Source organism: Euprymna scolopes, chromosome 41 (genome assembly GCF_053919585.1).
Source record: "Euprymna scolopes isolate OS-2025 chromosome 41, ASM5391958v1, whole genome shotgun sequence".
NCBI lineage: Eukaryota > Metazoa > Mollusca > Cephalopoda > Sepiida > Sepiolidae > Euprymna > Euprymna scolopes.
The window spans coordinates 8572876-8591376 of record NC_136522.1 but is presented as its reverse complement, the minus strand read 5'-3'; the positions used below and the strand labels follow the sequence as shown (position 1 = coordinate 8591376).

At 34.0% G+C, this 18501-nt stretch overlaps 1 protein-coding gene across 1 annotated transcript in view; it reads left to right on the top strand.

Annotated features, from left to right (window-relative positions):
• Positions 1 to 18501, top strand: part of LOC145266330 (uncharacterized) — a 766230-nt gene that overhangs the window by 414927 nt on the left and 332802 nt on the right. Inside the window, exon 5 of the mRNA XM_080121918.1 lies at positions 8161 to 8304. Coding sequence (XP_079978044.1) covers positions 8161 to 8304 — 144 coding nt within the window. The remainder of the gene's footprint in view (positions 1 to 8160; positions 8305 to 18501) is intronic.

The following is an 18501-nucleotide window of genomic DNA, read 5'->3' as shown; positions in this document are numbered from 1 at the left end:
TTTAAACCTAGTTATCTCAAGTTTTTCTGATAAGCATAATAGACATGGTGAGTTCAATGAGTGGCAAGTATTGGCCCTTCTAATAATATTCCATTCTATACTAGGTGTTTTATTTTCTCTAACTAATTTCCAGTAATATAACGATAAGGAAGTGTCCTTTTCATATGTTTGATTATTCATCGAGTATGAATAATCAAACATATGAAAAGGACACTTCCTTATCGTTATATTACTGGAAATTAGTTAGAGAAAATAAAACACCTAGTATAGAATGGAATATTATTAGAAGGGCCAATACTTGCCACTCATTGAACTCACCATGTCTATTATGCTTATCAGAAAAACTTGAGATAACTAGGTTTAAAGACCGAGAAAAATTATTGAATATTAAACAAGAAACTGCTATATCCTGCAAACATTTCAGAATACATGCACTTAAGGAACTCTAAATTAGGATAATGGAACTGCTATAAGTACAACTAACCCCCATCAAATAACCCCCCCCCACAAAGAGGATAAGTGAGGTCGCAACTATAATCATACCCATATGGGTTACGTAAGTCACTTAATATTCTACTTCATCGAGCAGTTATGGTATTACTAGCCGAAATAAGTACCTGTATGAAGGTATATTTGAACTAAATGAGTAATAGATCGTTTTGAGTGAAGCTCGTAATAATGTATGCATATGGATATTTTTGGGTGTGTGCATGTATGGATATATGATCTTTATATACCCGGGTAGGAAAAATAATTTATTAATATAAAAAAAAAAAAAAAAAAAAAAAAAAATAGATGAAAGAAAGTAAGGAATGAAGGGTGAACGGAAGAGAAAGGAATAAGGGTATTAGAGTGAATAAGCAAAGATGAAGGTAAGTACTACAATATATAAGCTTATATACTAGGTTTGTATAACCTAAATACTCTGATTTATGTCATATGTTATTATATATTATTATTGTGTCGTGATACATCTTATGTATACCTGCCTTACCATCGAAAGAATCTTTGTTAAATATGAGGATAACCCTATGAACTTCATGCTGAATTCAATATAAATTTTTACGTAGTGTCAATTTTTACGGTAAAAACCTACAACTTAGGAAAGTGTAACAAGCGGATGGGGCCATGAAACGTAACTAGACGTGTGGAATTTGATAGAAAAAGTGAATTTATATAGTAGGTGTATTCATGTCTGTTTCTACTTTAGATGTATCATTTGGTGGCACGGTACATGTATGCATGTATATATATATATATATGTCTATATTTGTGTGACTTTGGATATATAAGTGTATTTTACGTATGCATGTATGTTTGTATGTTTATATATATATATATCTGTATCTATGTATCTGTGTGTATGTTTGTATGTGGATGTGTCTCTGTGTCTATTGTATGTAGATATATGTATACACACGTATATTTCTGAACTATTAGAATAGGCTGCCTCGTATAGAATTGTTGTAACAATATAGATTACAAAAATGTATGGATGTCCGAATGTTGTTTATATATATGTTATATATGTATGTATGTGTGGATATGTATATGTATGTCTGTTGTGTGTGTGTTTATATGTATGTATGTGTATATGTATATATATATGTATATGTATGTATTTATGTATGTATGTATGTGTGTGTTTGTGTATATGTGTGTATATGTATGTATGTATATATATATATATATATATATGTATATATATATATATATATATATATATACACCCGTCTGTAGTCGGGTAGCATAATATTGCATATACGAAGATGTTACCACGCTACATAAGTAAAGAAAAATACTATTATTTGTCTCTGTATGTCTGAAATGTGTGTGTGTGTATATATGCGCGGGTGTAGATAAATGTTAGACATTTATAAGTGTATTGATACACGCATATAGGTACATGTGGGGTTTAGATAACTTTCGGGTTTATATTTATTCACATTTTGTTGGTTTATTTGTTTTAATTTAATTTTATTTTTATTCTTATTTATCTTATTTTTTATTTTTTTATTTTTTATTGTATTTTTTATATATTTTTTTATTTTTTATTTATTTTTATTTATTTATTTATTTATTTATGTATTTTATTTTTATTTATTTATATTTTTTATTTACCTTAATGTAACTTTTACTTTATCTTCTACGTAGTTTCAGAATCATTGTCTAGTTTCAGTAAATAAAACAAAAAGTGTCTAGCATGGATTCGCTTTTGAATATATGGATTAATGTGTGTATACTGTGTGTGTTGGCAGTGGCTGTGTATGGATGTGTTATGTGTGTGTTGCGTGTATGTGTGGGTGGAGGTAGATTAAAAAGGCACCGGTCAGTACTTGGTTGACCATAGCTAAGGTTATTAACTTACAGACTCTAAGACAAGAAAACGAAACTCTCAATGACCCTATGCCATAAAAAGCCAAAAGTTAAGTTAGATGGGGGAGGGGGAAAAGAAAAAAGATATTTATCATCTTCATAGACCTCACTCATCCTTTTACCGTTTTTGTTTTTTTTGACTCCCACCCAGGTTGTATTTTTAACTTGATAAACGAAATAGAAAAATGTATTTGGTGGAAATGTCACTTTTGAAGGTGGTTCTTGGCCTGAAGACGTAATCCCCCGACGTGGGTGATTACAGAAACATGTATGCACATATGTAGCCATTAATGTTTGTATAAATAAAATTAATATACCTGCTCTGTTCACTCATTGAGCACTATTTTGGTAGACACGTGTTGTTTCATTGGATTTACTTCTAGGAAACTAAACTCTACTGGCTATATATATATATATATATATATATATATATATATATATATATATATATATATATATATAGTCTTAGAAGTTTTTAATATATATATATACTATGTTAAAACATTGTTAATTCACTACCTGCACAGCAGCAGTCGAATAGCGCAAGGGTTAGAAGCTCCGACTGTCGTTTGGGCGGTCGGGTTTCGATTCTGGTTTGAGGTAGTTGCTTGTCTAGCCACACTGATGAGCTGTGAAACATCGAAACAGTACTGTATGTGGATGACTGTATTTGCATTTTCACTCCAAAAGTTCCGCTACTATCTGGGGCATAAATTGCAGGGATACTATGCAAGGAGTTTAGCAGCAAGATCTCTGTTTACATTACACTTGAACTTTTGTAAGTCAGTACCGTTGGGGAAACAGGGACCCGGAAGGGAATTCCAAATTCTAGCAGTTCTGCGGAAGAAACTATTAGAGTAGAAGACTTTCTGGCATCTGGGGATTTTTACTGTGTAGGGGTGTGATTTTGCTATTGGCCGCATTTGTCAGGGGAGGGCGGGTGCAAGAGCGCGTAGTTCGTCGAAGCATCTAGAATTAAAATACTTGTAAAATAGGCAGAGGGATGCAACATTTTATCGATGAAACTGAAGCTGAAGCCTAGCTGACAGTTCGGGACATATCAGGCTGGCGACTCTCTTTTGAACCTTATCCACGAACAAGAGACAAATAGCAGATATTACCCCATTGATTACTGTACACGCAATAACCCTTATCCCCGAGTGGATTCCGGGCCTTGATAAGCGGTGACTACCATGTAAAAATAATTTTAAAAAAAGCTGCACCAGCCCAAATGTGACACCAATACTCCACATGGGGGCCTTGGCACAGGATACTTTCAGACATAAGTAACTTTCTGGCACGGCAGAGAGAGCCCACCTTCCTCGCATATATTACAGGAAACGGAAATAGAATCTTTCATAAAAAAACAAATATTGAAAGAAAAGAAAACCAAAACGAAATCAGAAAGTATAACATAAAAAAATAGCAAGTTTTATTGTTTCAAAAAATTAAGAGAAAACGTATTTTCGACACACAGGGAACATGAACTGGAATATATACATTGAGAGCATTGCCAAGGCTGCTGCAAAGAAAGTGGGCTCTCTCTACCGTGATAGAAAATTACTTACGCCTGAAAGTATTCTGTACCTCTATAAGGCCACCATTCGCCCATCTATGGAGTACTGTTGTCACATTTGGGCTGGTGCATCTGCTGCTTGTCTCTCACTCCTGAACAGGGTTCAAAAGAGAGTCGCCAACCTGATAGGTCCTGAACTGTCATCTAGGATTCAGCCTCTGTCCCATGGACGAAATGTTTCATCCCTCTGTCTGTTCTACAAATACTTTAACGATGAATGCTCTGATGAGCTGCAAGCACTTGTACCTCCTTTATGTGACTACCCCCGAAAACCCCGACAAGCAACTAAGTCCCACCCCTTTACAGTAGATATCCCTAGGTGTAAGAAAGACTTTTACTCCAATAGTTTCTTCCCCAGAACTGCAAGTCTTTGGAACTCCCTTCCGGGATACTGCTTTCCCAACTGTACTGATATGCAATGTGAACAAACATCTTTCTACTCACCTCCCTTCATAATGCCCCCGCAAATTATGTCCCCAATAGTAGCTCCCTACTCCAAAGTGGCTCTGTGCTTTGTTTGGGGTGAAAATTGAATAATAATAAAAAACAAAAACAAGAAATATAGAAACATACCTTAATTAATTCTTTAAAATTGAATCAATAAATAAAAATTTAAATAATATTAATTACATATAAAAACGCAACAGAAAAAAACCCCAAATATTTCACAACAAAATTGCTTCTGACGACGGATCAATGGTCGAAAGCGCTAGACGACCTATTACACAACTTACCAATTGAAAGAAGAAAAATCCTCGGCAGATCTGCCGAGGATTTATTTAAAAAAAAAAGCATACAAATAACCTAATAAATGGAGGTGTTTACTTTGGTCAACATTGGACCGTTCTTTCTTTAATCTCATTTTTCGATAATCGATTTTTGATACTTATCGGAGGCATTCCGGTACAAAACCTATCTAAGAACACTCCCAGACACAGAACTAAGGTTTTTGTGAAATTTCTAAACAAATCGGCCCAGCTGTTTTTGGGTTTATAGGGAACGAACTGACACACAGACAAACTTCCTTTTATATATTAGTAGAGATTTCCAAACTAACTTATCTCTGATCAGATATTTATATCTCTCTAATTCTTTATTTATCACGTTTCTCCCCTCTCTTGTTTGACCTTCTATGGACAACTGACCCTGTTTACTCAACTATTCTGCAGTTTTTAACCTGACTTGTTCCGCGAAGTAGCTGCCTCGTCTTACCTACATTATTCGAATAATATTCAAGTAAGACGCTTTACTTAACGAATGGCGTGAGGCTTTTAGTGTATCTTTTTACGTCTCTCTCGAGTATCTGTACCAGTTTGCACTCATGGCTTAAACAACCAATCATATTCTTGTTAGGAGATTAGACGTGGATGTACATATATTCATTACATCAGTAAAAAAAAAAAAAAAAAAAAAAACATTTCTCGAACAGCATACAAATTGAAACCTTGTACATTGAGGTTTTGAAATCTGATTGTAGGAACAGGAAAAAAGTATCATTACCGATGGCAAAATGAGAGAGAGAAAGAGAGAGAGAGAGAGAGAAAGAGAGAGGGAAAGAGAGATATGGGCATATATATATTAATATATATAATTAATATAATTGATATATATAATATATATATAATTAAAAATAGTTATATATATATATATATATATATATATATATATATATATATATATATATATATATATATATATGATGAAAATGATGGAAATAGTATTCCGACAAAATAGAGAAAATAAAAAGGAACAAACCGTATTATGTGTTCATCAACGTTTCGTCTTTATTTCGAGACTTCCTCTGGATGATCCAGAGGAAGTCTCGAAATAAAGACGAAACGTTGATGAACACATAATACGGTCTGTTCCTTTTTATTTTCTCTCTCTCTCTCTCTCTCTCTCTCTCTCTCTCTCTCTATATATATATATATATATATATATATATATATATATATGGTAAAACTGGTAATTAGTAAAAACTTGAAGAGAGTGCTCAATACTATTGCAGAGCAAATATGTGTTTTATTTTTTTATTACCGTTTTATCTGTTTGGTTACATATGTTTCGGATGTTGGACCGTGTTTACGATCTAACAGCCTCGCCAGACCTTACAGAAAATTTAAACAGTAATAAAAAAATAAAACATATATATATATATATATATATATATATATATATATATATAGGATAGGGAAGAAGGAAGAGGGAGGGGGATAGAGAAAGACTACAAGATTTTTAGAGTATTAACAGAAATCTAAAACTTTAAATTTATTTGAGAACTAGCTGGCTGACCGGCGTTGCCCGGTCGTGCAATACGCTTAAACATGATATTTTAATATATGCAGCTTGTGTATTTCTTATTATAGAATCAATCCGCTATTGATCCAGGGCTCTACAGACGAATTTATCTTTAATTGACCTTTGACGGCTAAATATTTTCGTTTATTAGCCAAACAGTAAAGTTACTAACCAAACCTACATGATTTTTAGAATATGACATCTTCGTTCTGTGACGAGTATGTACATCATAAAAAGTTTTCTGTGTTTTTTTAACAAGTGTAATTCTAAATATACAAGAAATTTTATGTTCATACTTGAAGGTATAAACATTCTAATTTCTTCAGATATTTAAAAAAAAATCTTTCGTTAAAAAAAAAAGTATATTGTTTTATTACACTTTTATTGTTTAAACAATTTAACTTTGTTCGTTTTATAAAAAAAAGTTGAAAAGATATTTTTCACTCAGTAGTGAGCTTTGGAAGATTGTCAGTGAAAGAAATACAATCGCAATAAGATAAACGTTTCATTATTTCTAGTCGCCACTTTGACAAATCACTCACAAATGCGACTGTTTCACTCGCAATGTAAATCCCTGTTATTATTATACATTACATATATTATGCATATTGCAAGGAATAATTTTCCCGGTGGACTAATTCGCAATAAAAATAATAAAATAATAATGATTATTGCGTTTATCAGATTCCGTCTGTGTTTGTTTAAAATATCACGTCAGCTGATATTTAGATTTGCTGATTAATACTCTGGAAAATTCACTTCTGGTTAATGTTTAGTTTAAAGTATGCAAACGAAAAAATGATTTGCGGCGATCATAAATGGTGCCTCTTTTATTTATCGTAAATTGAACTCAATAAATAGAAAAAATTAAATTAAAATTGTGAGGTGCACTCGGGCTTGAACAGGGGGATCATTCGATTTGTAGTCTAATGCTCTACCGCTGAGCTTTATTTCCAGATGGCAACAAATCTGTTTTTTGTAAGAAGAAATAATTTGCTGAGAGATTATTATTTCTCTTGGCCGGCGTAAGGTAAAATATTCCCCTATATATTTTTTTATCTATAAGAAAGAAACGACTGTTTTTAAGATCGGATTTTTTCGATTTTCGATACCTATTGGGTGAATTTCTGTACAAAAAATATCTAAGAAGACTGCCAGAGATTATAAATTATCTTTTTGTAAAAGATAGGCTCAGCCGTTTCGAAAGATATGAGGAAAGAACACACACACAAACACACACACACACACACGCACGCGCGTATGCTTACACTTAAAAGGAAGAGTACGAGAGAAGATTAGATAGATAGATAGAGAGCGAGAGAGACAGAGAGAGACAGAGAGAGACAGAGAGAGAGAGGGGGGAAAGAGAGGGGAGTAGAAGCTGGAAAGGGATAAGGATACACTTCAAAGAAAGAGAGAGAGAGAGAGAGAGAGCAAGAGAGATATCCAGGTAAATAGATAGATGGATAGAGAGAGAGAGAGTAGGAGGGAAAGAGGGGAAGGAAGAGTGATAGGGAGAAACTATAAAATGCTTAGAGATATAACAAATTTGTACATTTACTTGTGAACGCGGATGTTAACACTTAAAAAGGAGATAGAGCGAAAGAAACAGACAGACAGACAGACAGACAGACAGATAGATAGATAGATAGATAGAGAGAGAGAGACAGAGAGAGAGAGAGAGAGAGGGAGAGAGAGAGGGGCGGGATGGATAAATAGGTGTATAGAGAGAGGATGGGAAAGAGATAGAGAGAGGTTATAAGGTCAAAGATACAATAGAAATTTGAAACTAAATTTACTTGGGACTTAAACCTGCACAATATCAAACATGTATATTTAAGCCTCCTCGTGGGTCTACTGTTGGCCGTGTGTATTTTCTATGTCATCCTTTTATTTCAATTTCATTTCAGGCAGCTAAACGACAATCAAATTCATACCGTTCCCGGAAACAGTTTTCAGAACATGACGTCTCTGACGACACTGTGGCTGAGCAAAAACAATATGACGTCTCTTCCGTTGGAAGCCATTAACAGACTTCACTCCCTCGTAGATCTGTACGTATACGTTTTAATTTGTTTATTACTTGCAAATAAGCCCGGCTTAGCTCGAGTCCAATGTGCTGTCCATAACTTTATGTGCATATGTATATATTAAACAGTTTGACTCATTTCCAGGTAATCTACATCTAAAATTTCAAGTGTTTAGACACAAAATAGGGGAAGGAGTTTGGTAGAGTCTGCAAAGATCAACTCCTTCAACTTTGACCCCTTGGCAGCCAGATTTTCGCCCAAAAAATGATTAAAAAGCTTGCTGCATGTCTGAATGCCCTTTATGTAAAATTTCAAATGTTTAGACCCAAAATTTGCTGAAGAGTTTGCTAGAGACCGAAAAGGTCAAATCTTTTAAACTTTGATCCCTTGGCAGCCAAATTTTCAGCCAAAACCCGATTAAAAAGCCTGCACTATTTCTGAATCCACTTTATGTAAAATTTCAAATGATTAGTCGAAAAATCGGCTAAGTAATTTGTTAGAGACCGCAGATGTTAATTTTTTACAAACTTTGACCCAATTTTAAACCGTTAACATTTATTATTTTGGGCTTAAATCAAATAAAAAAGTTTAATCCATGTCCAAGTAATCTACATTTAAAATGTCAAGTGTTTAGACCCAAAATTGGTTGAGGAGTTTAGTAGAGTTTTCAAAAGTTAAATAATTGAACTTTGACCCCTTGACAGTAAAATTTCTGGCCGAAAACCAATTAAAAATATTTTCCCAAATCTCAATACCCCTTGTGTAAAACTTCGAGTCTGTAGACTGAAAATTTACAGAGTAGTCTGGTAGGGACATGTACACACAGAGACAATTTCACTTTTATAGATAGATACATTTATAGATTTACAACATGGCAACTACCTTAATGCAAATGCTTGGTTGTTTTTCGTTATATATATGTTTTTTTTTAAAGGCGGCGAACTTTAAATTGACAACTCTATCTACTTTAATGGCAGGTTATTTTGAGTTCAGCTTGGTTGACAATTGGTCATGAAGAGCCGGACAGCAGGGCAGTGTTTACAAATTGTGCCAATTTTATTTTGAAAAAAAAAAAAAATTGAAACATTCGATGAACGAATAATTTCAAAAAGTGGACCTGTCAATGGCCACCTTATTCGTTCGATTTAGCCCCATTAGATTATTTTTTTCAGAAAGATGTATAGTCCTATGTATACACTGATAAATCAGACACCATAGACTACTTATAAGACAACATTCAACGCATTATTGCTGAAATACGGCCTAATTTAATGCGTAGAGTTTGTGAAAATTGGACCTTTAGATTACTCCACATACGCACGAGCCGCGGGGTCAACATGGCCAAAATTTTATTTAATTTATTGTTATGGTAGGATCTACATAATTAGCATACGTGGAGTGTTAACTATATAAATATGGTTGGTACCGTAAAGACGGGAGAGACCCAACGAGAGACTCAGCGAGAGAATTCGAGAGATAACGAGATAAAGAGTCGACGATCACCCAGACGTTCTCCAGGGACGGTCTCAGCATGACTATACCAATGGACTCTATGTAAATATTGTATATACTTTCTTGCTTCCAATATATCTGTTCTACTTTACTTCCGTGTTGTAGTTATTTATTCCATGTGTTCAGTCGAGCTTCAACAATTATAAATGCCAAAAATTAATCTTTAGAAGCCGCATAATAATACAAACAAAATATTTTTCTGTGATTTATTTTTATTTAAAGTTCGCCGCCTCTAAAAACAAAATATGAACAATTACGTGTAGTAAAACACCTTGTCTCGTGTTGATGTACGAATCATATGAAACCGATTGACTCGATTTCGTTTTGAAAATATTTACACGCATATACGTGATGATACATGTGTACCATTGAACAATGTTTTCTCTTTTTTACAGGGGGGGGGGGTCACCACTTATCAAGGCCCGGAGGCCATTCGAGGATAAGTGTTAATAGGTATACATTAGTCATTGTGATTTTAGAGTAGTAAACATTAGTGGGAATTTTATAACTTCGATTACTTACGGGAGCGGTTCATCAAGAACTTGTTTACGTTGGACTTGAAGACAATCGGATTTTAATCAGCTGGAAAGCAAGCAAACGGAATAGAGTTCCACAGACGAGCAGTCATAAGAAAGAAGCCCTGTTCATGGAATCTACATTTAGGTTTAGGCATAGATGAAGAGTGTGGAAAATTGTTGATAGTGGTTCTGGCTAGACGAGTGTTTTTCTTGAAAGTCTGGCGAGGGGGGACCATAGATTGAAGTTCAGATGAGCACCTGCCATGAAAATCACGATAAAGCAGGGACAGGCTCGCTACGTCTCTTCTGTTGGAAAGAGGTTGCAGGGAAGATTTCTACTAAAGAAGTCTATACTAAAATTATGTGAAAGACGTGTAATATGAATCATTCTTCTTTATTTGTGTTATGTATATTTTCATAACCGGGTTCGAATCTCCCGACGGTGGTGATCTGAATTGATGCTTCCCAAAATAATGAAACACTAGCGTCGTGTAGGTATTAAAAATAATTGTAGTAATAATTCCGACATAGTAAGACACAGCCAATCAACCGAGAACCACATCAGTCTATATAAAAGCATAATATATTAACGGATATATATTCAAGAGTCAAAACAATGAGAAGAATACGCTGTTGTCACAGCCCTAGTAATAACGATATCAGCCTCTTTAAGAACTTGTTCTTATTTTGAAATGAAATAAATCGGTCACTTACGCCCACGTGCGCAGATTATGATTTTATAATCATGGGATCACTCTCGGCCGTCTTGATATTTACGCTTTATGTAAATGTTAATTTCAACTGTATTTCTCGCAGTTAACGTTGGCCGTGTAGTTTGTTTCTTGCTAATAGAGTTAGAGATTCTTCGTGTCCGGGTTTGAATCTCCCGACCGGCTGTAATCGTAACTCCCTGCACTGATAATCCCCGAAAGGATGAATCATTAGTGTCTGTAAGTATTAAAAATTGTTATAGTAATAATTATATACCAGTGGCACCTGGGTAAGTTCCACATATGTAATATATTGAGATAGAGTGATTGATTTCTTTTCGCTCCAAGATGGGTGAAATTTAGAGGGAGGGGTGAAAAGAAAAATTGCGGTCAAAAGGGGATAGGGAACTTAGAGGCTTCCTAGTTGGGGAGGAAATGAGCAGTCACTAGGCTAGCTAAGAGGCTTAAGATTGAGTTATACTTGATGGAACTGTATGTTCCACACCTAGGCGGCGAACACGTATTCAAATTTAGCTCCTTTTCGTACACACATACTTGCTACATGTATCCATCTTCTGTCAAATGGTGCCCGATGCAGCCTTCTAGACAGACTCCAAAATCTTTAAATGGTTTTTGGAGTCTGCTCTGTGTAACACCTCGAACCACTCCATACTATATTTATCAGCACAGCATGGATTGTCAACCAAATACTGGCCAATGGCAGAGTCCAAGGCTACGTAAGGAGGAAGACTACCATATCCTACCCTCCCCTGCCTGAGTTTAGATGGAACGTGCTGATTTATACGAGTAAGCAAATGCAAAGATATTCGACCAACATAACAAGCATCACACTGATATTTAAATTGACAAACAATATTACTAATTTGGGTGTACGGCAAATCATCTTTGTGAAAAGATGGAAAAGCAGGTCTCGTAGTGTATACCAAACGCAAGGAAATAGAGTAGAAGCACTTATAAACACTTCTAAGAGTCTGTTTTGACAATTTAATACTCTTGTCCCCAATCCACGGTAATTTTAAATAAATCGGGCCCAAACATTTTAGGGGGTTTGAAATCATCAACCTTCTTGTCAATGCAGTCTTCAATAAGGTCTAAGGAATAACCATTATAATATAAGCCAGTAAAAGTGGGCTTCCTATAAACGGTAGTGAGAAAGCCCCCTCTTGAACGTTCAACAAGAACATCCAAGAAGGGAAGAGAATTCTCACTTTCCATATACGTATATATATATATATATATATATATATATATATATATATATATATATATATATATATATATGAACAAATGATTAATAAAACATGTTAAAAGACATTTTGAAAAAGAGTTAAAAACATATTTAATTTAAAAAAAAGGAAGCACAAGATAAGTGGATAGTCCTTAATCCGCGGAGTTTCGAAGAAATACTCTACTTCTCATCAGAGGGCAGGAATTAGCAAAATGCAGGATCGGATTTTGCACATAAAAGTATTTAATGAAACTACAAGTAAGTCACAGATCTTACTTGGTTAAAAAAAACGGGTGAGGTAAGGGGAACAGGCGGCAAAAGAAAAATGATAAAATGATTTCACATGAATGGACAGTCCGGTGAAGGGTAAAATCCAAAATGGTCGAATTATATATATATATATATTTACTGGCTTATATGTGAACTGGTCGCCCTTTGTATCAAACCACGCAATGTCGGCTTAATTAATACGCTGGTACATAGAGCTCTCATGATATTTTCACCTAATAGGTTAGACTCCAAACTTGATCAGATCAGAGAAATATTTATCAATAATGGTTATATATATATATATATATATATATATATATATATATATATATATATATATGTTTAGAGGTATAGAATTTAAAGTTTTAAATATAATGGGCGGAAGTCTCTCGAGAGCTCTTTCAGCTATCATCTCATCAGGAGAAAATCGATAGCGTAAAAATAATAATACTATGTCGAAAGTAAGGAGTTCTGATGGGGAACTATTGAATTTGCCAAAAATTACGGGGACACTAAAATAAATTTATTAACGTTTAAAAACGATTAAAATATTGGCACAACGAGGGAAAAAAAACGGGAGAAAAGATTCACAGTTCCCCAAAGAGAAACAATGCGTTAGATGTTTCTTTCTGTCGGCACAAAGAATGTTTCCGCACCGCAATAGAGACAGACTCCAAAATCTTTAAATGGTTTCTGGAGTCCGCTCTATGTAGCACCTCGAACCATTCAATTTTATATCTATCGGCGCAGCACGGGTTGTCAACAAAATGCTGGCCAATAGCAGAGTCCAAGGCTGCAGAAGGAGGGAGACTACCAGACCCCATCCTCCCTTGTCTGATCTTATGATATAACAAACGCAAGGACACAGAATAAAAGCAGTCATAAATACTTCTGAGAATCTGTTTGGAAAGTCTGTTACTCTTTCCCCCATTTCACGGTAATTTTAAATAAACCGGGCATTTCAAACGTCCAAATATTTTAGGGGATTTAAAATCCGCAACCTTTTTGAAAATACAGTCATCAATAAAGTCAACAGGATAACCATTATTGATGAATATTTCCCTGATCTTATCGAGTTCGGCGTCCAATCTGTTAGGTGAACAAATCATCAGGGCTCTATGTACCAAAGTATCAATTAAGCTGACCTTACGTGATTTTCGTACAAAAGACAACCAGTTCACATATAGGCCAGTAAATATCGGCTTCATATAAATTGTAGTGAGAAAGCCCCCCCCCCTTGAACGTTCGACAAGAACTTCCAAGAAGGGAAGCGAATTGTCCTTCTCACTTTCCATAGTGAACTTTAAAGCTCTATACAAAGAATTCAGCCTATCAAAAAATATCGACGCTTCAATTTGCGATGGAAAAACAGCAAAAGTCTCGTCAACATATCTGAAATATGCAGTGGGTTTTGTTATAGAATTAAACAAAACGGATTCATTGTACCCGACGAAAATATCCGCTAAAGTTGGGGCCAACGGACTCCCCATTGAAACCCCGTCAACCTGACAGTACATATTACCACAAAAGCTAAACTCCACAGATTATGTGCACATTAAAATGAGTTCAATAAGAATCCCTTTAGAAAAACATGGAGCAGTCAGGCGACCATCGTAAAGCGCGTCGGTACATATACGTATAGTGTCATCCAATGATATGTTGGTAAAGAGACTAGAGACATCAAATAAAAGATGTCGGCATTAGAATCCAACCCAATTTTAATCGTTGTTTTTTAAACGTTAATAAACTTTATTTTAGTGTCCCCGTAATTTTTGGCCCATTCAATAGTTCCCCATCAGAACTCTTTACTTTCGACATAGTATTATTATTTTTACGCTATCGATTTTCTCCTGATGTGATGATAGCTGAAAGAGCTCTCGAGAGACTTCCGCCCATTATATATATATATATATATATATATATATATATATATATATATATATATATATATATATATATATATATATATACAATAGCGTCTAAAAGTTAAGAAACGGTCGATCATTTTTTTTGAACGGCTTCTAACTTTATCTAGGAAAAAGGGGGAAAAAATGTTGGTGAATTTTCCAATGTTTAAAAATGGTAGTTAAATAAAATAAAAATAATTCAAAAAAGCCATTAAAAACAAAAATGATCGACCGTTCCTTAGTTTTTGGACGCTACTGAATATGTATATATATATATATATATATATATATATATATATATACATATATATATATATATATATATATATATATATATATATATATATATATGTGTGTGTGTGTGTGTGTGTGTGTGTGTGTGTGTGTGTGTGAATTTAAAGTGTAAAGGAAGAAACAATGGTCGCTGATACATGTGTTCTGCGGGTTTTATCCAAGAGATTGTAGGTTTGAATATAATAATATATTTTCAGCTCTTTCAAATATCAAATATTTCCTTTTGCCTTCCCGTTAATGTTGGCTGATCAATAGAAATATGGATTGTTTTATGATTTTCTTTCGACTTTCCGTATATAAAAAAGATTATACGAAAAGTCGAAAAACTAAAAAAAAAAGAAGATTTATAAAGCGAAGTATCTCCGTTGCATTTAATAATGTTTGCTTGAATATGTATATATATATATATATATATATATATATATATATATATATATATATATATATATATATATATAACTCGACAGACGTAAGTCGAATTAAAGTATCCCTCTGCGCATGCGCAAATATACGTTAAACTGTGTTAATTTTTGAAGTTTTGATATAAATCTGCTGTTAGTTTATATAGTAGCGAATAATTCGGAAGAGATAAATATTCTGGTTTTGCTAGTTAATAATAAATACGAATAAATACGAAATATGCAAAAAATTAAAATATTATATATAAGAGTATTTTGCGACTTATTATTATTATTATTATTATTATTATTATTATTATTATTATTATTATTATTATTCAAAGGTAAACAGTTACATTTGGTCGCTACAAACAGCCATCTGCTTCAGTCAATGAGATTTCCCCAGGCGACCATGGACCATTCAACGTATAGAAAAAATCCCTTTTTTCTTTAGCGTCGACATTATAGGAAAAAAAAACCCCGAATATATAATAAATGATATTTTGCTCTTGTTATCAGGCATTATTTAACGACCTCATTGAGCGTGGAAGTAATATATATATATATACGAGCAAACAGTTAATAAAACATGTTAAAAAACCTTGAAAAAGAGTTAAAACATATTTAATCTGAAAAGGAAACACTTGATAAGTGGATAGTCCTTAATCTGCGGAGTTTCGAAAAAATACTTTCCTTCTCATCAGAGGGTAGGAATTAGTAAAATGCGGGATCAGATTTTGCATGCAAAAGTATTTGATGAAACAACAAGTAAGTCAAAGATCTTACTTGAAAACAAAAACGTGAAGCAGAAGGAATATGGTGAAGAAAAAGGTGATTACACGTGAATGGATAGTCTGGTGAAAGATAAATAATCCAATGACTGTAAAATCCAAATGTATAACTTCAAGAAAATTAATTGAATTTCCATTTGCACAGGTAAAATCCAAGAAAATCACATAATTGAAAGAAGATGGTCCAAAATAATCCAAAGGTCGACATCCATGGAATAATTCACAAATATGTACAAGGGAAAAGGGGAAAAATTCCAATAATATTAATAAAAGAAAAATAAGATATGCTTTTCACACTGCTGCCGAGACATAAATATAAATAAGAAAGATCAGAGAAGAAGAAGAGGAAATATATATATATATATATATATATATATATATATATATATATAAAACATGTTAAAAACCGGTTTAACAAGAGTTAAAACATATTTAATTTTCAAAAAGAAGATACAAAAGAGGTGCATTGTTCTTATATGGAATCGGATTTTACTTGCAAAATATGTAATGAAACTGCAAGTGAGCCACAGAGATTATTTGATAAAAAAGGTTTTAAAAATAGTGAAGCAGAGGGAATGGGGGAAAAAAGAAAAATGGTTTCACGTGAATGGATGGTCGAGTGGACAATAGAAGATCTAAGTCGGTAAAATCCCCCCAAAAATGTTGGTAAAAGTCCGGCTTGCAGAAATAAAAATCAAAAAGAATTCTGTTACTGGAAATTATTTCGAGGTCATCCAAAAGCCAAAATTCCGTGAAATAATTCACAAATGAGTACAAGGAAAAAAAGAGTGAGTTCAATATTTTATTATAAGAGGAAAGAAAATAAAACAATGGAGAGATTTCAGGACGCTACTACCGAGGCCGAATTTGAAAAATCAATATAAATAAATATAAAAATTCATATATATAAGGGCGAATGAACTTTTTTTTTCTGGGTCAACGGCCAACTAGCACCGTGTATATTTGTGTGTGTGTGTGTGTGTGTGTGTGTGTGTGTATTGGGGTGGAGAGGGCTCCCGTAAGCCGTGGTGAAGGCAACCTTTCTAGGAGAAGCACATCTCTAATTTAAAAAAAAACATAAAGCGGAAGACCAGTACCCGCATTAAGCTGGTCTGCAGTTTAATTTGTTGCTGGCTATCTTGCTCTTGCTTGTTGCTGGATTTCAACATTTTGAACCGGGAGAGAGACTTAGCTCTCGTACAAAGCTAAGACTCCGTAACATCATCTTTGTATAGATACTCCCTCAGGCATTTGGGCTCATGGATTTTAAATGTCTGAGGGAGTGGCACACGTCTGACAAGACGTTGCAATCATCATATATATATATATATATATATACACAAAATATTTTTTTAGATAGTTCGTGCGGAAATCATATACAATGGTGTAGCAAAGGGGAGGGGGCGCGTGTAAGGGGCGACATTTTAGTGGGGTGAAAATAGGAAAGAGAAAAAAAATTAAAATAAATTGTAATTTTTGAATTTAACAGATCATCAACAGCCAACGGTGATGGATGAATCTAACGACCGCCCTTGGTGGCAAATATAGTTGCTAAGCCACTGACTATATAATTTGTAAATGGTTTATTTTGTACTACTGTTTTTTTTTTGTTTTTTTTTTTAAATGGCTTATTTTGTACTGCAACCTATGAATGTAAGAGAGACTAATCTTCCTAGAAAAAATTCTAAGGGGGAGTAACTCATAACTAATACGAGATCGCTAGAAAAATTGCAACAAAGTCGACTTAACTTTATTTATGCAGATATAATAGCAAGTTAATCGAGGAAAAGGGGTGTGTAAGATATTCTATTACAACGAACCAATATTTGTTACTGATGCTGGGCATCTGAACAAGAAACCCCGATTCACTGTTAGAATTGACCACATGAAAATCAATTACCACTTCAGGTGTAAAGAGCAGATATTTGCCCAATCCTATTATTAGATTTAATGTAAACCGATGCTTATCCAAATTGCCATATAAAAAAGTTGGTTTAAGCCCAAGGGAAACCAAGCGAAGAAATCGTTTCAATAATTCCGGGTCGCAGCTGGAAGTCATGACTCGGATTTCCTGATCTTTTCCCCGCGGAGATTGTAGAGAGCTTTGTGTAATTCGTATCGATACAAAAATAATAATAATTTGTAAATGGCCCTTTTTGTGCCAATTCTACACATAGTCGATGTATCGTTCAGTAAATTGTTTTTTTTTTTTTATATATTTTTAGATGAGGATTTATTGTTCATTTCGTTTGGATTCTTCGGACTACTATTCTCATCTTCAGCTTCATTTTCACAATGATCCATGGGATAGTAAATAAGGTATTTGGTGAAATTCAGTAGTAAGTTACCGTGGCACATTGACGTAGCCCCTTTTGAGGGAGCTGTGGGTTTCTACATTAATAACCCCTATATCTAGCTTCTAACCTTGTGCCTGACTTTATGATGAAGTTAAAAACTGTTCATGCAGGTGCCTTGTGGATTTAGGAGGTTAGAGCATGTCGGCTAAGTTTGAATAAGTGTTATGAAACTTTAGCGGTGTCAGAATCATTCAAGGAAGGTCAGACTTGCATGC